General features: G+C 45.4%; 1 protein-coding gene across 3 annotated transcripts in view; it reads right to left on the bottom strand.

Annotated features, from left to right (window-relative positions):
- The window catches only part of ZCCHC17 (zinc finger CCHC-type containing 17), a 60,007-nt gene that overhangs the window by 13,654 nt on the left and 20,734 nt on the right, over positions 1–25,619 (bottom strand). For 2 of the 3 annotated variants that reach the window (XM_040974095.1, XM_040974096.1), the window contains 3 exons: positions 12,982–13,082; positions 10,759–10,850; positions 3,044–3,144 (listed from right to left, as the gene is read on the bottom strand). In XM_040974095.1, the coding sequence (XP_040830029.1) occupies positions 3,044–3,144; positions 10,759–10,850; positions 12,982–13,082 (294 nt within the window). The remainder of the gene's footprint in view (positions 1–3,043; positions 3,145–10,758; positions 10,851–12,981; positions 13,083–25,619) is intronic. The other variant, XM_040974097.1, reaches the window with a different exon arrangement.

Below are 25,619 nucleotides of genomic sequence, written 5' to 3'. Positions count from 1 at the left end.
CACCTCACAAGCACACCACTCACACACAGCCACCCTAGCAGTGGGTCGTGGGGCTGGGCGCTGAACAGGGGATTGCAAACGGCGGACAATAAGAGAATGAAGCCTTGTGCTGTATTCCATTGGCAATGGGGCCTATTAAGTAATTATTAATTAATATATTTTAATTGGAAAATCCGAGTTAATCAGAGAGAGAGAAAGAGAGAAAACAAAAGAGAGAGAAAGAGATCTTTCATCCACTGGCTCATTTCCCAGACAACTGCATTGGCCAGTGTTGGGCTGGTCTGAAGCCTGGAGCCAAGAGCTTCTCCAAGTCTCCCACATGTGAACAGGAGCCCAAGAACTTGAGCCATCCTCTACTGCTTTGTTAGGCCATAAGCAGGGAGCTGGATGGGAAGTAGAGCAGATGGGACATGAACCAGCACTCATATGAGATGCTGATGCCACATGCAGAAGCTAAGCTTGCTATACTTCCATGCTAGCCCCCCAATTTATTATTTATTTATTCATTATTATTTTTTTTATTGGAAAGGTAGAGTTACACAAAGAAGGAGAGACTAGAAGAGTAATTTTTTTTTTTTTAAGATTTTATTTTATTTTTATTGGAAAGGCGGATATACAGAGAGGAAAGACAGAGAGGAAGATCTTCCGTCCAATGATTCACTCCCCAAGTGAGCGCAATGGCCGATGCTATGCTGGTCTGAAGCCAGGAGCCTTTTCCGGGTCTTCTACACTGGTACAGGGTCCCAAAGCCTTGGGCCGTCCTCGACTGCCTTCCCGGGCCACAGGCAGGGAGCTGGATGGGAAGCGGGGCTGCCGGGATCAGAACTGGCACCCATATGGGATCCCGGGCATGTAAGGTGAGGACCTTAACCACTGCGCCACCGCGCCGGGCCCAGAGAGTAATTTCTTTTTAAGAGAGTAAGCTTTACACACCAATTTTCAGTTCCTTCCAGATAACAAAAGTGGCTGTGGAGCTGAGGGAGCTGAGCAGCAGGCCATGAGCTAAAGGAAGACAGGTGGCAGGAAGTGGGCACTTCACATTGAAGTTAACACACACAAGACAGCCATAGCCACCCAGGTACTGAACATCCAGATTGTAAGGTCTGGAAAGGCCCTTGGATTTCATCACATCCAGCATTCTGCATGTACCCAGACAGAGTTGAGGTGGTTACAAATCACATAAACAGTCACCGAGCTAAACTTTATCCCGGGTTTCAGGCCTCTGTCCTGCATTCTCTGTTGTATCAAAACCAACTTACCAGGCTGGGTACAATAGCATAGCGGTTAAAGTCCTCACCTTGAAGGTGCCAAAATCCCATATGGGTGCCGGTTCTAATCCCAACACCCCCGCTTCCCATCCAGCTCCCTGCCTATGGTCTGGGAAAGTAGCTGAGGACAGCCCAAAGCTTTGGGACCCTCCATCCGCCTGGGAGACCCAGAAGAAGCTCCTGGCTCCTGGCTCCGGAGTGGCTCAGCTCTAGCCACTGTGGCTACATGGTGAATGAACCATCGGACAGATCTTCCTCTCTGTCGCTCTTCCTCTCTGTTTATCTGCTTTCCAATAAAAATAAATATATCTTGGGCCAGGCGCAGTGGCGCAAGTGGTTAAGGTCCTCGCCTTGCATGCCCGGGATCCCATATGGGCACTGGTTCTAACCCGGCAGCCCCACTTCCCTTCCAGCTCCCTGCTGTGGCCCAGGAAAGCAGTCAAGGACGGCCCAAAGCCTTGGGACCCTGCACCCGTGTGGGAGACCTGGAAGAGGCTCCTGGCTTCAGACCAGCATAGCATCGGCCCGTTGCGCTCACTTAGGGAGTGAATCATCGGACGGAAGATCTTCCTCTTTGTCTCTCCTCTCTGTATATCCGCCTTTCCAATAAAAAAAAATAATAAAAATAAATCTTTAAAAAAATATATCTTTATAAACAAAACAAAACAAAAAAACAACTTACCTTTGGTCTGCCCTTTATTGACTGGGATATATTAGACTTCTTACTATTCTTCTCTTACAGACACAAAGTGAAGGGTAGAGAGTCTACCTGCCCTGAGCCCATGATGATATCAAGAGGCCTTTTAAGAGATGCTATGCTATTCACTGGCTTTGACAGAACCTGCAATACATCCTGTCTGAGGGCACAGATGAAATATGATATAAAAGCTACATGCACTTCTGGGTCCACAATTAGATGGTGTCTGGCAAGTGAATACCATGGAAGTTTTTTAACTACCTGGAATGTTCTCACATTCTCCTGATGAGGTATTCTTTCAATTTTATTTTGCCCTTTCTCCTTCTGCATCAATGATAAATAGGAACTTAAAACTCCACAAGTGCAATGAGGACACAAATCTGCACCAGTTATTACAGAAAAATCAACACAGTGGGGCAGGAGGAAAGCCGGGGCCACAGGGTAACAAATTGAGGTCACTCTGAAAATGAGATGCTGGCAATCCTTCTCACTATAGCTCCAACAATGGAAGTCAGGCTGAAAGAGCTTTTTAATAATTTAGTAAGACTAGAGGAAACCTGAGGACAGAGAGCTAAAAACAAGTAACTATCCTCTATTCTACGTTACTAAAATGATACCCTATTCAGAACTCTGAAGCCAAAGAGATAAAGATGAGAAACAAAGCGTTTAACCTGGATTTTTAAGGATCTTACTTCCAAGTTACTTAATCTCCACAGAACAGTTAGCATCTTAGGAGATCAAATTTAGAATACTAATCATAATCCAATACTCTGATCCCGTCTGGCACTAACAGGAGTACTTTGCCCAGGCAGGGTGCCAGCTGCAGAGCAGGGAGGAGGAGTGGTGATGGTGATAGAGCAGCTGGCAGGGCCAGCATTCAGACAAGGAAACAGAAAAAGTTTCAACTTATTAACTCAGACACGGGTCTGACTGAAACAATGGCATGAGCAGGTGAGGTCATCACCTGGCTAAAAACAGGGTGAACTAAATGAACATGGGGCTGTCTCATCCATTCCGTCTCCTTCATTCATTCAACTATAAGCACAGGAAGACAGACATGGCAGAGGCTTCCACTTACCTTTACAGCCACACTTCTTGCAGGTAGTGTTGAGAACGGCCTCAAGGGTGATCTTCTGCCCGGTGTAATCCTGGAAGGACCGCTTCCGCCTCTCTTCTTGCCTATAATGAAAAACACACTGACTCTTGGCTCTCCTAAGAGACAAAGCTAAAGATTTTACCAGGCATGTTGCTTTTGGGTTTTATTTTTGGCAGGGAGAAGAGAGAAAGGAGGAAAAGCGTTGTGCAGAATGAGATGAGCAGTAAAAGCAATGATGTGAAATAGTTTTAAAAATTCGGGACAAGGCTTTGAATCAACAGTCATGAGTCAGACTAGTCCCCATATCACTAATGCACAGCAGGTGAAGATACATACCCTATTACCCCTACCGGGTTACTCATGGGTTTTAAAGAACACCAAAGCCTTTCTAGAAAATCAAGGATATATTTCTTACTTCATCATTCAAGGACTTTGACCCTAAATCTCTAATCTACTTCTTCAGTGTCCTCTTTACTTAACACAACATGTTGTGTCCAAATAAGATGATCTCACTTTGTCCAGCAGCTCCCTCTCCCTGAAGTGCTCTGTCTCACCTCCTTACTCCCACCTTGCCACTCCTTCTGTCACTCTGCTCACTCCAGCCGGCATACATTTCTCTGATCATATCACCATATTTTTTCCTAGAATTCCAAGCGTCTGACCTAAATTGAGAATGCATAAAGTTTTTGTTCTAAGTGTACAGCTTGCTCATTGTCAGCAGTACTCAGATGAAAAAGCAGCATAGCATCAGCGGCTCAGACGCTAGTCACCTGCCTCCCCTCGGGGTAACTGCTATCCTGCCTTCTAGCAGCACAAACTGGTTTCAAATATTTTGTAAATCACATACAATAAACAGGTCATTAATCTGTATGTGGATTTCTGTTGGGGAGTAGAAGAATGTAACTGCTGGGTTTTAGGACATCAGCTTTGGGAGACGCCACCCAGTTTTCTACAGCACCTTTGATAATTTACCCTCCCACCAGCAGAATATAAATGCTCCAGTTGTCACAGCTTTTACTTTTTATCTTTTCTACAATACATGGTGCCTGCAAGGTACTCAGAAAAATGTTTAATCATCTAGGATTTTCAAATTGCTCACTAGGTCTCTAAAGTTCAGCAAGAAGAAATATTCTGCCAAACTTGGCACATTCCCAGGGAAATGGAGAATAGCTGTATAAAAGCAAAGCAAAACTAACTACCTCATATGTTAGCCAACAGCTGCAGGAGACACGTAAGCTCCTAAGGACAAACGTTTTCTATAATCTGTCCTACTCAATGAGCTTGGAACCTTTTAAAGTTCAGCTCAAAAGCCCTTCCTTGAAATGCTCCCTGCTACAGGCAGAGTTAATTAACTGCTTTGTTGTGTATTTCCACAGCATTGTACCTTGTCATCATTTTACTTTGTTCAGCTTGTTTGCTTTCACTCTCTGCATCCCAAATAAGACCTCCAGAAGTGTACTGCTGATTCTGTTGCCCAGCAGAAAGCAATGATGGAAACGCTACGAACTCTAAGTCTAGAGGGCCCAAGCATGTGTTCATGCATTTGAATGGCTGTGTGTGACTAGCAGCTACCCAACTGTACAGGACAGACAAGCATTTACATTCTTAAAATGTTAGCTTAACTTAACACTTCTGGGTTTTGCTCTGGAATAATCTCACTCAAAGGCAAGGAGTCCATTGTTTGGCATAAATTACGGAAGAAGGTCTTTCCAAAAACTACCTGAGTAACAAAGCCCAAAGCAGCAACCTTGGGACACCACTTGAACAAGTCTCAAAAACTGAATGGCATGCAGGTATCCTTACAGAGCTGAATTTTGAGTGTCTATAAGTGTAACACACAGAGTTATAAATCAATTTCAATGCTTTGTGGATTCTAACATGCCACCAAACAAATCACACTTCCCATCTCTTATTTAACAACCACTCACCCACACATGCCTCTCTTTCTTGTCCTCACTGCTACCAGGCTAGTTCAGGCTTTATCAAGTTGCACCTACAGTACTAACTATTACACTGATCAGGCTAGGTTGAATATGCCACCATTAGAGATGCCAGACCATGGGGCTGCCTGACTCTGCAATCTCCAAATGTATGCTCAAACAAATCTTTTCTTTCACAATCTCTCAGGTATTTTAGTTAAAGTAATAAAAATGCACTAATACCCTCCTCTAATATATCCGGTACATACCATCACATTAACCATTCAGTTTGACTAATGACAGGCAAATGCTAGCACTAACATTAGTAATGGAAGCAAGTATAGGAACTTAGAGGGCTACAGCCCAACAGGAGCACGCAGGTGCTGCTGTAGCATAAGCTGGCTGGCAGCTCTGTGAAAGCCATGGGCCACTAAGGACATAGGTACGTAAGTCTGGCCCAGTAAGGACAAGGAAGACATAACTGCATGTGAAAGTGAACTCCAAAGAAGTCAAGAGAAAACTGAAAGTGAGACACAGAACCAGCATGGTGGCATGGGGTTAAAGCCACTGCCTGTGACACCAGCATCCCACCCGAGTGCTGCTTTGTTTCCTTACCACTTCACTTCTGACCCGTGCCCTGCTAAAGCCTGAGAAACACACTTCAAGATGGCTGAAGAGCTTGGGCCTCCGCCACCCACGTGCGCTTCAGCTCGGCCTGGCCCTAGCCCCGGCCCCAGGGACCATCTGGGGAGTGAATCAGTGAATGGAAGATTCTCTCTTTCCTGCTCTCTCTGTAACTCTTCCAAATACATAAATTAAAAACAGCAACAAGCTATAATTCTGAAAACAGACATTGAGAGCACCAGAGCCCATCAAGGTTCTCACTGCCCCAGGGGGCAGGAATATGCTAATGATAAAACACGCACTCTTTGAGCTGCAAAGAGTCAACTCTAGCTAGCAGATTTACATCTTAAGAATAACAAGATTGGGGGAACCGTCCTGAAGGAGGGTGGCACAGAGTGGGGAAAGAATCAGGCATACAGTACGGTCTTTTATGGACCAGTGTGGTTTGAGCTTAGTGTTATGGATACAGAATATCTGCCCAGTCTATGGCCATACCACCCTGAACGCGCCCGATCTCGTCTGATCTCGGAAGCTAAGCAGGGTCGGGCCTGGTTAGTACTTGGATGGGAGAATATCTGCCCAGATGAACAACTGGAAGTAGGAAGGGGAGGTGTTCCATGCCTGGCAACACGTCCAGCTAAATGGACATAGCAGACAAGTGACCTAGGTGTGGGGAGGCATCTGAGCTCCAGTCTGATCAGCAGTGAAAGAGCCCTGATCTGTTTCATGACTTGGAGTTCACCTCAGCCTTATTCCAGAAACTTAACGGGGAGGAAGCATCGGACAATTCTTTGGGGCCCATCATTCTCCAATCTAGCTTCCTCTTTCGATCATTGGTAAACATGAGGTGGTGACAGCAGGCATGTTTCGGGGCCTTTAGCAGCTCTACTTATTCTGCCTGCCACAGCAAACGCACGAAAAACCTAGGATCTGAGAAGGGTCTTCAGTTGCATCAGCTCTCTTACTACTTGAATCACTGGCATCTTTGAGATCAAGGAGTCTTCCTAAACATGAACTTTCATGAGCTGGAGTTTTACCAGCTCAAGCCTTGGGTTTATATACATCCAGTTTGAATCTAAACCTGTGGTTGGAGCTACTCTTGTCTTGCCAGAATCCTTTTCACTGCAATTTTTCTGTTTTGTTTTGTTTTTCCCTCAAAGTCGGAGTAATTTAAGACCAACTGAACAGCTTCTTTTCCAGCCTTGAAAAGCATGTGATATTCCAGAGGAAAGGTTTTGTCATTCAGAAGCCACACATTTTCTTAGATTTCACAGTAAAGTCACAAAGAGACCTCTGCAGTTGGAAGGTGTTCTGCTGCTTCACTTCCCAAGCAGCCACAACAGCTGGGGCTAAGCTAATCTGAAGCCAGGAGTCTCTTTCAGATCTCCCAAGTGATGCAGGGTTCCAAGGCTTTGGGCTGTCCTTGACTGCTTTTCCAGGACACAGGCAGGGAACAGGAAGGGAAGTGAAGCAGCCAGGACAGAAACCAGTACCCATACGGGATCCTGGTTTATGCAGGTGAGGATTTAGCCACTAGGCCACTGCATTGGCCCAAAAGCTCCACTTCCAAACTAGCCCCTTGCTAATGCAAAAAACGAAAATGAAAATAATGGAGGATGCTCCAAGTGAAAGACCCAAATGGAGCTCCAGGATCCTGGTTTCAGCCTGTCCCAGCCCCTGCTATTGCACCAGCAGACATCTCTCTGTACATCTAACTCTGCCTTTCAAATAAATCAAAGGGAACCAAAGCTGGCACTCTGATATGGGATGTAGGTATTCCAGCTGCAAACCTAACACAAACGTCCACCCTATTACCTACACTTCATAAATGAGAAGCAGAGGTGCCAAGTAATCTGGTTAGAGTTATATGCTAATCTGAAGCAAGACGAGTCTTTCTCTCTTTCTTTAAGGAATTTATTTATTTAATGGAAAGACAGATATACAGAGAAATAGACAGAGAAAAAAAAAATCTTCCATCTACTGGTTCACTCCCCAAGTAGCTGCAATGGCCAGAGTTGAGTCAACTCGAAATCAGGAGCCAGAAACTGCTTCTGGGTTTCCCACTTGGGTGTAGGTACCCAAGGCTTTGGGCCATCCTATACTGTTTTCCTAGGCCACAAGCAGGGACCTGGATGGGAAGTGGAGCAGCCAGGATATGATCCCGGCTTATGCAAGGTGAGGATTTAGCCACTAGGCTACTACACCAGGTCCCCCTTTAAGATTATATTCCATTTTATTTGAAACGTAGAGACAGAGAGCGCAAGAGAGAGGCCTTCGATACACTGGTTCATTGTCCAAATGGCCACAGTGGCCATCAGAACTGGGCTGATCTGAAACGAGGAGCCAATAGCTTCTTCAGGGTATACCAATTGGGTACAGGGGCCCAAAAACTTGGGCCAGCCTCCAGTACTTTCCCTGGCCATAAGTAAGGGAGGTAGATTGGAAGTGGGGCATTAATAAACAAATCAGTACCCATATGGGATCCGGCCTCATCATCAGAGGCGTAGCCTACCATGTCATAACACTTGCTCTCTGATTCTAATCTAACCCTAAAACTAGTAATCATTCCTTGAAGCCATGCTCCTCTTGGATGAAGCTACAGAAACAGTTTATAATGAAAGTTACCATTTCAGCCATGTGACTGTCACTAGGAATAGCCTAAATTCAGAGACGTGCATAAATTCAGTCCTTTCCCTACTCTTTCTCTGAGAAACAGACTTAGTTCTTCTATCTTACTTGTTATATATTCCACCTCTGGAGGAGTAGCTTTGGGAAATTCTTTAATGAGTCGTGTATAGCACAAGATTCTGGAGTAGAAGAGATTTATTATAATTCAATCAACCAATGCCAGACTTAAATAACATTTCCAAAATCTGATTCCTACTGTAACTGAAAAATGTTTTGCCAATAAGCAGCACTACAGATATATCAATATTTACAGACTCAACTACAGAAATATGAAAGACTGTAAGTCACATGCGACACCTGGAAGCATGACATAGTGGAAGGGCATCAGTTTCAAAGGCTGAGATCTAGCTCCGCACCTCAGAACCACTGAATCTGTTATGTAACCACAGGCAAGTTACTTATTCCCAAGTACCAAGAAGACAGGAACGAGAAGTAAAACAGAGATTAATAACCACTTCACAGGTTATGAAAATTTTGTGTATTAATGAAGATAAACTGTCTTTCATAATACCTGATATATAGTATATAATCAATAAATATTAGTTCTCTTCCTTGTCAATAAAGTCCGTTATACACAAACCGATTTTTGTTTTTGCATAACTAGAAACCAAAGTTTCCCTGAAAACAATCGTAATATTATCCCACATAAACAGAAATCTTCCATGATACGGGCATGTAAATTCTACTGAAATTGTTGATGGCAGTCTCAACGCAGCACTTGTGATGTCATGAACATCCTTTTGTGCTATGAACCAAGCACTGTGACGGCATATGCACCTGCTACATCACAAATCTACCTTTGTGATATTATAATCAATTGTGATGTCATAAACCATTTTTTTGGATATAGTCAATTATTTTAACAAAAATACCATTGCTTGGGCCAAAACAATATTGTTACACCATAAACCTACCACTGTGTTGTCATTAATCAACCACTGTGTTGTCATAATAAATTTTGAAGTCATAAAAAAAAGTTCTAACAGAAGTAACAGAGGAAGGCAAGTCACAGCAAAGGTGTTCCGTAACTGACAATGAGCTTATGTCTCAACACACATACCGTCAGTTACAAATATGCTAAATGAAAATGCATTTACTACAACTAACATACTGGCTCATCATCACAGCTCAACTTAGCCTGCCTTATGCTCAGAACACATTAGCCTACAGCTGGGAAGAAATATTTAACAGCTTATTTTATAATAAAAAACTTAACTATTTCATATGGCCTATGGAATAGTGCATTTAAAGAGAAAAAACAGCTGAGTGGGTATGCTTCTTCACCATCAGAAAATCAAACAATTCTAAGTTGGACCGTCTGTATTTATGAATATTTATGGGTTAACTGGTACAAGATAGAAACAGATCATAAGCATAAGAGGAAGTACTCCTATGCCAGGAGATTCACATTTCAGTGTTCTATCTTCGAACTACGTGGCAACGTGCTGCCTACATTCTACATCTCTAGAAAGCACAGGTCACTGTCGGAGTCCAGCTCCAGCTGAGTTCGGAACTCAAGAAGGGTGTGTGGACGAGGTGTAAAGAGAAATGAAATGGACCACTACAATTCCATGATCATCGTGGACAATGCACAACAGCTGTCTGCTTTATTTATACAGAACCAGTCAAACTCTGGCTCAGGCTTTTTACGTCATGGTCAAGTGGGCGTTTCTAAGGATAATTCTGGCGTTTGTTTCACCTTAAAGCAGGTTGTTATCCATCCTTACCCTGTGGTCAGGAAGTTCTCAATAAATGGTGCATATCAATCAGTAACACATTCCTACTACAGTCCTCATTCTACAACTTAATTTTGAATCAGTTAAGGGAGGAAATGCATCACTGAAGGAAGGACTAAAGATCAAAGAAAGAGGGAAAGAATAGATTTCCACTACACCTACCGACTTTACACCCTTGATCAGCATATGGTCAATGGCGGAGGAGAATCCTAAGCATAGGTTCCTGCTAACCCTTGATTAACATAGGATCACTGGGGGACTTAACACCCTTGATCAGCGTATGGTCAATGGGGGCAACCGAGACAGCAATAATGAAAGGTCTTTTGGCTAAAATGGTATTAGCAACATCAACTTCCAAGCTCACATTGATACTAAACATTAACTCTGCAGAGGCAGACAATGCCTAAATAAATTATAGAAATCTTAGCGGGGTTGTCAGATGTCCATGCAAAGGGAGGTGGAGCTGCATTCAGGTGGTCGTAGAGACATCCGCCGGGCCCTGCCAAACAGTGGGAAGCTCCTTGCAGCCCTGGCTGCAATGGAACAGTTCTCTTCACACCTTCCTGTCTTCCACATCCATCACATGGACCCCAGCAAGTCATAGCAGTTTCATAACTCAACAATGTCACAGAGTCTAAACTGGCAGAGTCCCCACTCCGGCCTGGTTTACTACAACACTCCACACTTTAGGAGACAGAGAAATTTAACTTATCCAAAACCTTTTACCTACTCAATGATAACGTTGTTGGGATCCAGATCTTTCCCAGTCCCCTGGTTAACAACTTTCATGGAGAGAGACACTTTTACCCTGTCATTTTTCATCTGCAAAAGACAAAGCAAAGTCATCAAAAGCTTAAATCATTTATACTGCTAGTCTGGAATTATCTAAAAATTGAAACTTACATCTACATGGAGCCCTTCAGAGACACAAGCAGAAGCTATGGCAGAGGAATTTAGAAAACGGCTTATATTTTTTTCTTCTGGCTAGTCCTCAGGTCAGAGATCCACAGGACTAAGCTGTGTTCTAGAGACCAGATCTCCTTTCGGACAGCTCTCTCAACATGCAGACATGTGAGCTCCATTAGCCTTCCTTGCTTCCCACAGCCCCACTTCACTTCTGCTCTTTGCATCAACAATCTATCTGCCCAATATGTTCCAATTAGAACTCTTCACTTGGCTACTTACTCTTTCTTTGGGTCTCTGCTCAAATACTGCCTTTTTAAAAAAAAATTCATCTGGGCCTGGCATAGTTGCCTGGTGGCTAAAGTCTTTGCCTTGCATAATTCAGGATCCCATGTGGCTGCTGGTTTGTATCCCAGCTGCTCCAATTCCCTTCCAGCTCCCTGCTTGTGGCCTGGAAAAGCAGTAGAGAATGGCCTAATGCCTTGGGAACCTGCACCCATGTGGGAGACAGAAGAAACCCCTGGCTCCTGGCTTCGGACAGGCACAGATCTGACCATTGCAACCACTTGGGGTCTGAATCAATGGATGGAAGATCATTCTGTCTCTCCTTCTCTGTAAATCTGACTTTCCAATAAAAATAAACAAATCTTTTTTTTTTTTTTAAGATTTATTTTTATTATTTTTTCATTGGAAAGGCGGATATACAGATAGGAGAGACAGAGAGGAAGATCTTCCGTCCGATGATTCACTCCCTAAGTGAGTGCAACAGGCCGATACTATGCCGATCCGAAGCCAGGAGCCTCCTCCAGGTCTCCCACGCAGGTGCAGGGTCCCAAAGCTTTGGGCCATCCTCGACTGCCTTCCCAGGCCACAGGCAGGGAGCTGGAAGGGAAGCAGGGCTGCCGGGATTAGAACCGGCGCCCATATGGGATCCCGGGCGTGCAAGGCGAGGACCTTTAACCACTTGCGCCACCGTGCCGGGCCCGATAAACAAATCTTTAAAAAAAATGAGCAATTAAAAAAAACCTGTTTCCATTCATATTTTATATAAGGTTCATAATAACCAGGAACATTCATTCATGTCTTGTTAGTGCTCTCTCTCTTTTTCTTAAATTTCATTTATTTGAGAGATAGTTATAGAGAGAGAGGAGGGAGAAACAGAGAAAAAGAGCAAACATCCACCTGCTGGTTCAATCTCCAAGCAACTGCAATGGTATGGGGCTGGGCCAGGAAAACCCAGGAGCTTCATCTAATTCTCCCACATGGGTGCAGGGGCCCAAGCACTTGACCCATCTTACTCCAAAACAGGTTGTAGTGGAACTTGAACTGGCACCCATGTGGTTACTAGTGCTACAGCTAGATGTTAAATTCTATGCATCTTTTTTGTTCTAGCACAAATTCAAGACTACCTAGTAGGTATTTTTTTGAAGTTCGTAATAAACAGTAAGCACATAGATGATTTTTCTCTTTTGGGTTCTTTTCTTTCTTTGTATCCTCCCTATATTCCATATGGGTAAACTTCAGAGAACATCCACTTACTGCCCCACAGTTCTGTAGTTCATATCATTCTCTCTGAGTTTGTAGGGCAGACAGAAGGATTACATCCAAGACAGTTTTAAAAATAAAGTTATCGAGGCTGGTGCCATGATGTAGTAGGCTATAGGACAAGCACCCCATATGGGTTACAGTACGTATCTCAGATGCTGTACTTCCGGACCAGCTCACTGTTTATGATCCGGGAAAGCAAAGACGGCCACATCCTTGGATCCCTGCACCCAAGTGGGAGACCCTCCAGAAGCTCCTGGTTTCAGATGAGCCCAAGTCATCAGCCACTGCAGCAATCAGGGAGCAACCAACCCGTGGATGGAAGATCTTTCTCTCTGTTTATTCTTCTAACTCTGCTTTTCAAATACAAATAAAATATATCTTTAAAATAAAAATAAAGTTACCAGCCATAACTAACAACTTCTACACACATATTCTCATAAAACATCAAATAAAATCCAGTGTTTTAACTTGGTAACAACATAAAAGCTACACAGAACTTTACCTCTCGACCAATAAGCTTCACCCACACTTTGTCTCCGACATCTACAATCTCAGAGGGCTTATCCACTCGACAGGATGACATGTGAGATCGATGCACCAGACCTGCACACAAGAGGGAGAAATAAAGCAAAGGACGTCTCTGGTATATGTACTGCAAATGGCTAGATGAGGAGAAGCAAAATAGGAAGTTGTCATAGAAACGTGAATTCTGGGCCCACCGCAGTAATCTAGTGGCCAAATCCTCACTTTACATGTGCCAGGATCCAATATGGGTGCTGGTAATCCCAGCTGCTCCACTTCCCTTTCAGCTTCCTGCTGTGGCGTGGGAAAGCTGTACAGGATGGCCCAAAGCCTTGGGAGCCTGCACCCAAGTGGGAAACCCAGAAGCAGTTTCTAGCTCCTGGCTTTGGATTGACTCAACTCTGCCCACTGCAGCTACTTGGGGAGTGAACCAGTGATCAGAAGATCTTTTACTCTGTCTGTCTTTTTCTCTGTAAATCTGCCTTTCAAATAAATAAATAAATCCTTTATAAAAAGTTGATTTTTCACTGAAAAATGTTTGCTAATTTAAAATTGCAAATGAAAAGTCCAGAATATTTTATACATAACTACCCACTAAATATTCTTTTTTTTAAAAGAAATTTATTTTTATTGGAAAGGCAGATCTACAAAGAGGACAGAAAGATTTTTTCTGCCTACTGGTTCACTCTCCAAATGGCTGGAGTTCAGCCAATCCAAAGTCGGGAGCCAGGAGCTTCCTCTGGGCCCCCATGCAGTACAGCATCCCAAGGCTTTGGGCCATCCTCCACTGCTTTCCCGTGCCATAATCAGGGAACTGGATGGGAAGCAGAGCAGCCGGGAAACAAACCGGCGCCCATATGGGATCCTGGCCTGCAAGAGATTAGCCAATCGAGTCATCATGCCAGGCCCAACACTAAAACAACGTTCATGAGTAGTAACGACATAACAAAAAAGCTACATCATGGACACCAGCAGCGACACAGACTAATATGATTCTTGGAAAGAAAACACATGAAATTTCCATCATCACTGGAATTCTTTTCAAACAGAAAAACTCAACAGTGGCAAAAATCCATGGACATAAAATACTTACAATATTAGTATATAAAGATTAAAAAATAAGTGTAATATAGTCTAAATGATCAACAATTGCAAAGAAAATTGGCAAACAATGACAAATTTGAAAAGTGAATAGCTATTTAAATTCTAGTTACAGAAATTAGTGACACATGCTAAATGAAAGCAGGAAATATAAAGAAAGTGTTTTCAGAAAACTACCATGCCCAATAGCAGCCAAAGTAATAAGCACTACTAAAGCTCTAAGAAACTTTGGGAAGTCACGAAGCAATGGCTATCAAAACAGATAAAAATATTGATTTAACTTAACAAACTTTAAGTTGCAAGAAATAATTTCATAACAACATTTAAGAAAATATATACATATTTTTAAAGATTTATTTATTTTTATTGGAAAGTCAGATATATAAAGAGGAGACAAGAGAGAAAGATCTTCCATCTGCTGATTCACTCCCCCAAATGACTACAATGGCCACAGCTGAACTGATCTGAAGCCAGGAGCCAGGAGCCTCTTCCAGGTTTCCCATGAGGGTGTAGGGTCCCAAGGATTTGGGCTGTCCTCAACTGCTTTCCTAGGACAGAGGCAGGGGGCTGGATGGGAGAGAGGCTGCCAGGACACGAACCGGAGCATGCAAAGCAAGGACTAGGTCACTAGGCTACTGTGCCAGGCCCTAAGAAAATATTTAAGACATTCTTTCTTGTGATTCCAAGATCTCTCCCTTTTGAGGAATGCCTACTTTAAACATTCTAAAATAATCCGGTGTGTTCTGTGATTGGCAAAAAATATACGAAGAATTATTAACTACAAAAATCTGACACTGCACATCTCTACCACTAGATGGCGAGTCTGCCAGAGGAAGCAAAGGAGACCAGGAAAAGACAAAGGCCTCAACAAGCTGCCTAAGACAGGGCTGAAGGCCCCAGTGAGATTGGTCAAAATGTTTTAATTATATTTCTGACACTTGCATTAATTATATAGTTAATAATTTGGTCCATGCTTGGGAATCTTACCTTTGAAAACAGTATTATACACAGAAAAAACATACATGCGTCATAAAAACTGACCTACATCAAAATACTCAATGGGACTGGTACTATGGTATAGCAGGTAAAAACTGCTGCCTGAGCAACTCAGAACTGTTGAATTATCAAAACCACTTGAGCAAGACCCTCGGCGCATGCCTCACATCGGGGACCTGGGGTGGGTGGGAGACTGGGTGGGGCTTCTCCCTTAAAATCCCCCTTTAGCTCAGATACATGAAGGAAACAATGTGGAACAAATAGTCTTATCCATCTTCCTTTAATCTTTTTATCCCAATTAACTATGTAAAGACTGTCAAAAATATAATTAAAAATGGGGGAAAAACCTGCTGCCTGATATGCTGGCATTCCACAAGGATGCCACTTGGTTTCCTGGCTGCTCCACTTCTGACCAAGCTCCCTGAAATGGTCTGGGAAGAGTGGAAGAGATGACCCAAGCACCTGAGCCACTCCCATCCACATACAAGACTCAGAAGAAGCTCCTGGCTCCTGATTACTAGAGCTGCGGTCACTGGAGCCATGTGGGAAGTGAACCAGTACACAGATTTCTCCCCAGCCACAGACAACTGCCTCGGTTGATCTATACCTAGGAAAATGCTACACTGCTAGGAGAAAAGCAGCCAACAGCTGACGGGCATCCTGGACCTGGTTAGGGCCAAATCAGTGTTAACCATGCAACTGTGCCAGTACTGTTGCCTATTGTTTTGTTTTGGTTTTAAAGATATGCAGGGAACTCTGTGGCACCAGGTCGGCACAATACTCTGGAGCCCAGGCACACTGCATGCTACCACGTAGCTAGGCAGAAACTATCAATTACCCAGGGAAGGCTGTCTGGGGACATATTAGATTGGGGATCTCAGAGGGCATGTTTGACGGGAGAGCAGTGACTTCTGGGGGCTTCCACTGCACTAGCAGGTAGCCAGAGCTGAGACGAGGTGGTTGGCAGGGAGAAACCAGATTGCATGTCTGAGTCAGAAGGCACCCACCTACGTGAGAGACCTAGGCTAGGATAGCTAGGGCTGGTGGGCATGCCTGGCTGGGCCACAGTACCTGTCTGCGAATGTCAGGGCAGTGGGTAGGCACAGGAGGCACCCACTTGGGGCAGATACTGTAGGGGACTTGTGGGGTCACCTCTGTGAGACTGAGAGCTTGGGATAGTGATCGGCTGAGCCAGGCTGCAGCACACACTAGAACAAGCAATGGTTGGAACAGAGTGCATACCACAAAGGCAGGGCCGCAGCACACATGAGAAGCAGGGCTGAGAGCTGGCCTGGTAGGGAAACTTGGGGAATTGGCCTGCTAGACTGCACTTCCCGCTGAGGAGCACAACAGCTGGGACCACAACACTCACCAGAGTTTGTGCGGCCCAGTCTTGAGAGGCAGGGTAGGCTGGGGCAGGACGCAGCACCCACTGACGCACACCAGAGCCAGGATGCATTGTTGGCCATTCCAGGCTAGGCTAAGCTGCAACACCCACTGAGAAGAGCTGAGAACTGGGATGGGGGGATGGAGAAGGGGGAGCTGGTCTGGGTAGCACTATAGCACCGGTTGGCCAGCATATGGGCTGAATCAAGGGTGGGCCAGGCTAGTCTAAGCTGCCGCACCTGCTAGTGTGCACAACAGCCTGAATGGTGCAGACCAGCAGGGCCAGGTCACAGAGCAGCTGGCAAGGGCTGGGATTGGATGCAAGTCATGTCGGTTTGGACTATGGCACCCACTGGCAAGCACCAGAGACTGGGAGCAGGCCTGATATGCGAACTGTGGGCACTCCCCTATCAAGCTACAGCTCCCACCGATGAGCATAAGAGCCAGGACTGGGAGTGGGGCAGATTAAGCTACGCTGCAGCACCCATGGATGCGCATAAGAGCCGGATGGTATGTAGTATTGCCTGGGCTAGGCTCCAACACATGCCAGCATGCACAAAAACTAGGGACTGGGGTGGGCCTGGCGGGGGTTATCGGGGGTTGCCCAACTAGATCACAGCACCTGTTGGTGTGCATGAGGCCCTGGCCTGTGGCACATGGAGCTAGGCTAGAACGCAGCACCTGTCAGTTCACATGAGATGGGACAGGGACAAAACTGATCAGGCAGATGCATCCACTGGTATGTGTGTTGGCTGGTGCAGGTGATGGACCAAACATGACCCTATACAGGCTGGCACACACAAGAGTCAAGTCTGAGGTTACCCAGGCAAGGTTTCTTGGGGGACTCCCAAACTAGATTTCTGGACTCAAACCTCAGCCTCAGGCAAAATCACCATATCCGTGGTCGGACCTTGCAGTGCATGTATTGGGACCGGGCCTCCTCAGTTGTTGATGCCCAGGTAGTGGACGGCATACCCAAACAGCCAGTTCATCCAGACCAGCAGAGGACATGGAGCGCCTTGTCAGAGGATGCAGAGCAGAACAGGTTTGGTCACCCTGCTGGCCAAGCTTTGCAGCAAGTGTCTGAGTGTGTAGGTATACTGAAGTAGACTTGTCAGCCAATAAACTTTGCAAATATTTTCTCAACCCTGCTGCAACAAAGCTGAGAACGTCTCAGAACCATCTAAACCACTCAAGTGACACCCTCAGAACATTCTTCCCCAAATCAGGGTCTCTAAGGCGTCATCACGTGACAGTCTCACATTCCCTGGTGCTACATAGTTTGACAGCAAGGAACAATCCTCTCTGCCACCAGAAAATAAGGGGGGGGGGGGGGGAAGAAAGGAACTAGAACATTCTCCTACCCATGTTCCTCCACACCCGACCCTCCTCACCCTAACCAGAGGCTCCCCTGAGAAAAAGACAGAAAAACAGCTGTCATGTGTTGGTTCTTTCTCCAAATGGCTCCAACAGCCAGGGCTGGGCCAGCCTCAAGCCAGAACCTGGAGTCTATCCAGTTCTCCCACGTGGTGGCTGGGTGCTCGGGCCACCTTCCACTGCCTTCTCAGGCCCACTATAGGGAGATGACCAGAAGTCGAACAACCAGGGTAGAGCCAGCATGCCAACATGGAATGCCAGTGCCACAACTGGCAGATTCACCTGCTGCAGCACAACATCCCTCCCTCACATTTTTAATTTAGATCAACACATAATCTGTAAATCAAGTAAAATTTATACAGTTTACTTTCCCTCCATGATAATGTATTGAGTTATTGAGTAGACTAGCCTAACTGAAAAACTTGAGCAGGAAATTAATATCTTCTAAAGAAAAAAAAATTTCCCTCTGACATACTTTGGCCTACAACTGGGGTTTAATGGTTAAAATTCACTCCTTTGTCAATAGTGAAGGGAAATTGTAAAGGAAACTAATATTGACTCTTATACACTTGAAACATTAAATCTATTTAGTGCAGTAGAAAGAAATAAATAATAAGTAACTTTTCCCTCACCTACAAGATTCCAAAGTCAGTCATCTGTCCACTGGATAAATATGACATTTCCATAAGGCTTAACAGGAAAAAAAACCATAAAATGTATATGATATATCAGAATGCTAAGGTCATTAAATGCTTACGCAAAGCATTTCAAAAGATAGGGAAGCAGGGAGGTGTTTGGCATAGTGATTAAGACACCACTTGGGGGCCCAGCTCAGTAGCCTAGTGGCTAAAGCCCTTGTTATTACAAGCACCAGGATCCCATATGTATGGATGCGAGTCCTAATCACAGCAGCCTCGCATCCCATCCAGCTCCCTGCTTGTGGTCTGGGAAAGCAGTGGAGGCATGGCCCAAAGCCTTAAGATCCTGCACTCACGTGGGAGACCTGCAAGAGGCTCCAGGCTCTTGGCTCCTGCCTTTGGATTGGCTCAGCTTCAGTCATTGTGGCCACTTGGGGAGTGAATCATTGGACGGAAGATCTTGCTGTCTCTTCTCCTCTCTGTATATCTGACTTTTCAATAAAAATGAATAAATGTAAAAGAAAGAGAGAAAGAGAGAGAGAAAGGGAGAAAGAAAGAGAGAAAGAGAGAGAGAGAAAGGGAGAAAGAAAGGAAGGAAGGAAGGAAGGAAGGAAGGAAGGAAGAAAGGAAGGAAGGAAGGAAGGAAGGAAGGAAGGAAGGAAGGAAGAAAGGAAGAAAGAGAGAAAGAAAGAAAGAAAGAAAGAAAGAAAGAAAGAAAGAAAGAAAGAAAGAAAGAAAGAAAGAAAGAAAGAAAGAAAGAAAGAAAGAAAGAAAGAGAAAGAAACAAACACACACACCACTTGGGACTCTCATATACTTTACTGGAGAGGTTGGATTGGATTCCTGGCTCTGCTCTAAATTCTAATTTCCTGTGAACGTTCAACCTGACACACAGCAGTTGATAGGTCAGGTGGTTGCGTCCTTGCCACCCGTTGCAAGAAATGGACTGAGTTCCTGGCTTCAGCCGGCCCAGCCCTGGATACTGTGGGCATTGGGGCACTGAACCAACAGATGGGAGCTTGCTCTGACTTTCAAATATATATTTTTTAAGTTATGTGAAATTATATTTCGTATAATCACAAACCAAACCACCTAATCTTCTAGGAATCTCCAAAATCATGAACCAAAATAAATCCCTTCTTTTAAATGTAGCTTATGTAGGTATTTAGATGAGAAACTAATTATAAAGGCAACACTTTTCTTATGCCTAGAAGGCTCTCAGTCCTCTGCTGGCTTAACTACCTGTCCCCAGCGTCAAGTATGTAAAAATCAGATTACTGATCAGAAACTGCTTCAACATGGAATTAACAAAAATGAAATGTGTTTTGAGCGATTTTCCCATTCCATGAAGTTTTAAAGAACTACCAAAGTCTCATAAAATAATCCATTTTTGGCTCAACTCCCTTTCTCTGGAATTACACTGAGATGAACTGTTGAAGCCTTAAGTGGTTTCTTTCATTCAGTCACAGATTGGCAGGTAATACCTGGCTTATCTCCATCTGTGGCTAATCTCATACTCACATAGGGATTCCTCATTCACTCTTTGAAGGAACAGGGGCCAGTTTTGTGGTTGGGTGAGTCAAAGCCTCCATCTGCCACACTGGCATACCATTTGAATGCTAGCTCAAGTCCTGGATGCTCCATTTCCAGCCCAGTTCCCTGCTAACTGCGCCTGAGAAAGCAGCACAGGATCCAAGCACTTGGCTTCCTGCTACTCATGTGGGAGACGTAGATGGAATTCCAGGATCCTGATTTCTGCCTGGCCTCGTCCTGGCCATTGTGGGCATCTGAGAAATTAAACAAAAGTGAGAGAACTTTTCCTCATCCATCCCCTAGTGACTCTGCCTTTCAAATAGGATAGAATAAATCTTCAGACACGGTTGGGGGACAGGGAAGGTGGCAGTCTGAACTCTTCAGAGGTGCTTTGTTTATTTCAAAGTGAGAGAGAATGACCTTGTATCTGTTGGTTCAGTTCCTAAATGGCTACAAAAGCCAGGGCTGGGCCAGGTGACAGCCAAGAGCTTCCAACTCCAATCAAGTCTCCTGTGTGGATTGTAAAAACTCAAAGCACTTCTCTGGACACACTAGCAGGACACTGGATCAGAAGCATAGTAGCTGGCTGGGAGTTCCAAAAGGTGCCTTGCCCAGAAAGGGACTCACAGGGGACAAAAAAATCTAGAAATTATCCAATTTGTCTATGTTCACAACATTGATAAGCAGTAATTGTAGTTCAAGCAAGAAATTGTCAAGGGCCCAGCAGCGTGGCCTAGCGGCTAAAGTCCAAGCCTTGAACGTGCAAGGATCCCATATGGGCGCCGATTCGAATCCCAGCAGCTCCCTGCTTGTGGCCTGGGAAGGCAATTGAGGATGGCCCAAAGCTTTGGGACCCTGCACCCACATGTGAGACCTAGAGGAAGTTCTGGGCTCCTGGCTCCAGACTGGCACAGCATCAGCCGTTGCGCTCACTTGGGGAGTGAATTAATAGATGAAAGATCTTCCTCTCTGTCTCTCCTCTTCTCTATATGTCTGACTTTGTAATAAAAATAAATAAATCTTTAAAAAAAACTGTCAAGTCTTTGTTATCCTTCCAATTAAAAAAAAAAAGGATCCACCTTCAAACAGCAAAATAAAACATCTAATTCTGTTCTAGCATAAGCTCTAAAACAAGAGAAAACAAAATGGCTTTGTTTGCCATGCCACAAGCATGGGAGCACCTCAAAGCAGCTTGTGCCTGGGTTTCTGACATTATACCATAAATGCCCAAAGGGCATACTAAGCCTATCATCGTGTTCAATAAGTCCAACATGACACTTATAAAAACAGAATGAGTCTCACTGAATGTCAACTGGCAAAGCAAAAAACCAATACTGACAACTTGGAAAGAGCTAGCTCCTCAATAACATGTGAGAGAAACACAGTAAGCCTGCTACAGTCCCCTGAAGGTTGTTCCCACAAGTGTTGGGCCCAACATCAACTTCTTTCCTAACTTCACTCGTAATAAAGGAAAGAGGTGAAAATTTCAAACTATCAAAGGATGGCTACAGTTGAGATGTCAAAATGAAAGGTTGCTTTACAACGACCAGTTTGGGTTGAAAGCCAGTGTCAGGAAAAGCCACTGTGCCTGCTAGGACAAGGGGTGGAGTAGACCTGGCTCATGGACCCACTGGTATGCGCAAAATCTGGCACTGGGAGAGGTTCTGAAGGAAGAGCCTGGGCAACTCCTCTGGCAGGACACAGACCTGGCAGGTAAGCACAAGAAACATGGTAGGAAACAACCCAGAATATGCCATGGAAAGTTACCTACTGGCATACTTTTGGCATGGATCGGAGGAAGACCAGGCTGAATCTGTTCACATCATCCCCTGGCAAATCCAAGCACCAGAACAGTATGGGTGGAGCCAGGTTCGGTCGCAACAAAAACTAGTGCACAATACGGAATGCTAAGGTGAGGTTGCCTGTACCAGATGTGACTGCAGCGTGCATCCAGCATGCGTGAAAACCAGGAAGGGAGGGGGCAGAGCCGGCAGGGGAATAAGAGGGGGTTCCTTTCCTAGACAGCTACTCCTGCTGGAGAGCGTGAGCTAAGAAGGAGGTGGACCAGAATAAGCAGGGCTACAGCGCCTGTATGCCTCATGTGGACTAGATTAGGGAAAAGCCAGGCTGGGCTGATTGTTCCTACTGGTGCAAACAAAATTAGAGTGGGTAAGGGTTGTTTGGGCTTAGCCACAGCATCAGCTGGCAGAAGCTGGCACCGGGGACTAATTCTGTCAAGTCAAACCACAGAACTACCTGGAGAGCGCATAATCTGGGAGTGGGAGAGACCTGGGAGGGAAATACTGGGCTCCTCCCTCTTGGGTTACCACTTCCACCAGAAGGCACGAAAACTAGGACAGGGGCTGGGGTGGAATGGGGTGGAATGGGATAGACTGGATTACTGCTACACATACTGGCAAACCAGGGTAGGGGGCGCACCTGGTGGGGGTCATTATGGGTCGCTCAGACTAGGCTGCAGCTCCCACTGGTTTATATGAGGGCCGAGAATATGCTGGGCAGAACCAGGCTCGACTGCAACATCCAATGGTTCCAGTGGAAGTCAGGGCTGAAAACAGAACCAACCCAGCAATTGCAACCACCAGCTGATTGGGGCGATGGACTGTGCCAGGCCCTGTACTTGCTAGTACATACAAGAATCTGGTCTGAGAACACCTCAGACAAAGTTTCTTTGGAGATCTCCCCAGTCGAAATGCTGGACTCAGACCCCTAACCAAGAAAAGAGAGAAGACAGAACAGGTCCATCAACCATCTCAGCTATATATTGACAGTGAAATACGGGGCAAACGGAGACTCTATGATGGACAATGTCAATCAGTGGATTTTTCAAAGACCGCATAGTGCTTGGAGTGGCAAGATTGGCAGTGATTCATAACTGGTGAACTATCAAAACCACTTGAGCAAGTACCCTGGAGCATGTCCCTACATGCGGGATCTGGGGAGGGTGGGAAATTGGGTGGGCCTTCTCCCTTAATACCCCACTTTTTTTTTTTTTAAAGATTTATTTTTTATTACTTTTTTACTGGAAAGGCGGATATACAGAGAGGAGAGACAGGGAGGAAGATCTTCCGTCCGATGATTCACTCCCCAAGTGAGCGCAACGGGCCGATACTATGCTGATCCGAAGCCAGGAGCCTCTTCCGGGTCTCCCACGCGGGTGCAGGTTCCCAAAGCCTTGGGCCGTCCTCGACTGCTTTCCCAGGCCACAGGCAGGGAGCTGGAAGGGAAGCGGGGCTGCCGGGATTAGAACCGGAGCCCATATGGGATCCCGGGCGTGCAAGGCGAGGACCTTTAACCACTTGCGCCACTGCGCCGGGCCCAATACCCCACTTTTAACATGAAGGAAACAACATGGAAATGATAGTCTTACCCACTTTCTAAAGCCCGTGAACTTTTTTACCCTAATTAACTATGTAAAGATTGTCAAAAATATAACAAAAAATTTAAAAAAAAAAAAAAAAGAAACGTTGCTTTAACCCTTGGGAAATCTGAATTCCCTGTCTAGATTTTTATTCAGTCATCACCAATGATATTTGACAACAGGTGCTATAAATTCAAGTGCTTTCACATCTTTTATATTGTAGATTACAGAATCATGTTTTCATAATACATAATCATGTTTGCACAATTCTAAGGGTCAGCAGACAGATTGAACCCATGGGGACCAATGCAATGATCTGAAAGCAGGTAGGGCAAGGGCCCTGAAAGTCGCAGGCAGGCCACATCTGCAGGACACCAAAGTGCCAGTCTGGGAGCAGGCAAGCTGGGGACCTCAGGGGTCTAGGCAGGGCATATTCCTGGTGAATTAAACTGCTGGCCTGGAGTGGCAGACCAGGAGCCTGATGTAGGGGGTTCTAGGCTTGTGACACACTCATAGCACACCACTGAGCGTGGCCAGGGTATTGTTTGGAGGTATAGCATGTGTGGGGAACAGGGTGCTAAAGCCATTCCTGGGATTGAAAGGGGCCGTTGCAAGATGGCGGCTGGCCCAGGGCCAGGAGGTGGAGCTGGTCTCGCCAGCAGGTAGACAGGAAGTCACAGGGATAGGCTAATGTCCCTGCTGCGATTACTGGCCTATTACGTAGCGCCAAAGGGCCCACAGGGAGAAGTGATTGGTGGAGAACAATATAAAAGTAGCCAGTAAAAGCTAGTCAATGGACGGGCGGACGACAGAGGACTGGGGGGCGACAAGGAGACGGACTGGGGGGTGATGAGGAGAAGGACTGGGGAAAGGACAACGACAGATGACGACGGACTAGGATAGACGATAGACGGACCGATGACGGACAGACAGACGACAGGACAACTGCAACAGACAATGGACAGACAGACAGACAGATAGACAAAGACGGATGAGAAAGACTGGGGGGGGGGCCGGGAAGAAGGGTGGCGGAAAGGAGACAGGGAAAGTACGAGAAGAACGAGAGGAAGCATGGCGGAAAGATGGCCAAAGAAGCGGGGAGGAAAGCTAAGGCCCATGGGGACAGGAGCAGCAGAGATAAGGCTTTAAACACAGCCACTTTTGGCAGTGAGGGGTCCGGTTCCGGCTTTTCCTGCACCCTCAAGAACGAGACTCATAGTTTTAGTGTCACCGCTGCTGGGCGGCTGGCGACAGGCATGGGAGTAGAAGGGAGTGGCGGGGGGGACACTGATGGCCTTCTGCAGGCCAGATACCTGATAGGTCTTAGGCAGGCCATGCCTGCAGCATGATACCTGTGCTGGCTTTGGAAAAGCAGGGCAGATTTGATAGGTACTAGACAGCTGCACCCTTGCCAGGCCAAGGACCTGAGGCCAGAGACCTGAGGGAGAATCCCCACAGAGAGGATCACCAAGAAACAGGGCTTTCATGTCCTGTTGGTCCCAGAAGCAACAGGCTCTCTGGTATCAGGAACCAGAGGTTGGGCTGTGTGTCCTGGCATGGAACACACAGTGCATGCTGTGCTGACTCCTGTGCACGCCAAGTGCACACAAAGGCTGAGTTGATCAGCTCCTCCAAACCAGTTGAAGCCCGCAGATGCTGCTATAAAAGACAAAAAAATGCCAGCGACTTCGCAGAGAACACAAATACTCCCCACCTTACTTCCATTATTTGACTGCTATTGAATTGTAACATTTATAATAAAGCTGCAAAGGTAAGTAAAGCATTTTTCTCTGAGTTATGAGTCCTTTTAGCAAATTATCTAGCTTCACAAAGAAGGTACAGGGACCTTCAGTATACAGCTGGCTGATCAGAAATGCAGATGGACCAGTACATGCAACTGGTATCTAATAACTGGTATCTGGGAAGGCAATAGAGGACAACCCAAAGCCTTGGGACCCTGCACCTGCGTGGCAGACCTGAAAGAAGCTCCTGGCTCTGGATCGGCTCAGCTCCAGCCATTGTGGCCAGCAGATGGAAGGTCTTTCTGTTTCTCCTTATCTCTGTAACTCTGAGTTTCCAATAAAATAAATAAATCTTTAAAAATTTTTGTTTTGTATGAGAAACAATTACAGCTAATATTTGCCGATTGACTATTTGAATGCCTGTAAAGGCTAGGGATGGGCCAGGGCAAAGATGGAAGTTTGAAAG

This window comes from Ochotona curzoniae, unplaced genomic scaffold (assembly GCF_017591425.1).
Source record: "Ochotona curzoniae isolate NIBS_2020 unplaced genomic scaffold, NIBS_Ocur_1.0 contig_2404, whole genome shotgun sequence".
Taxonomy (NCBI): domain Eukaryota; kingdom Metazoa; phylum Chordata; class Mammalia; order Lagomorpha; family Ochotonidae; genus Ochotona; species Ochotona curzoniae.
Note: the sequence above shows the minus strand (reverse complement) of the source record. Positions and strands in the feature narration are given on the sequence as shown.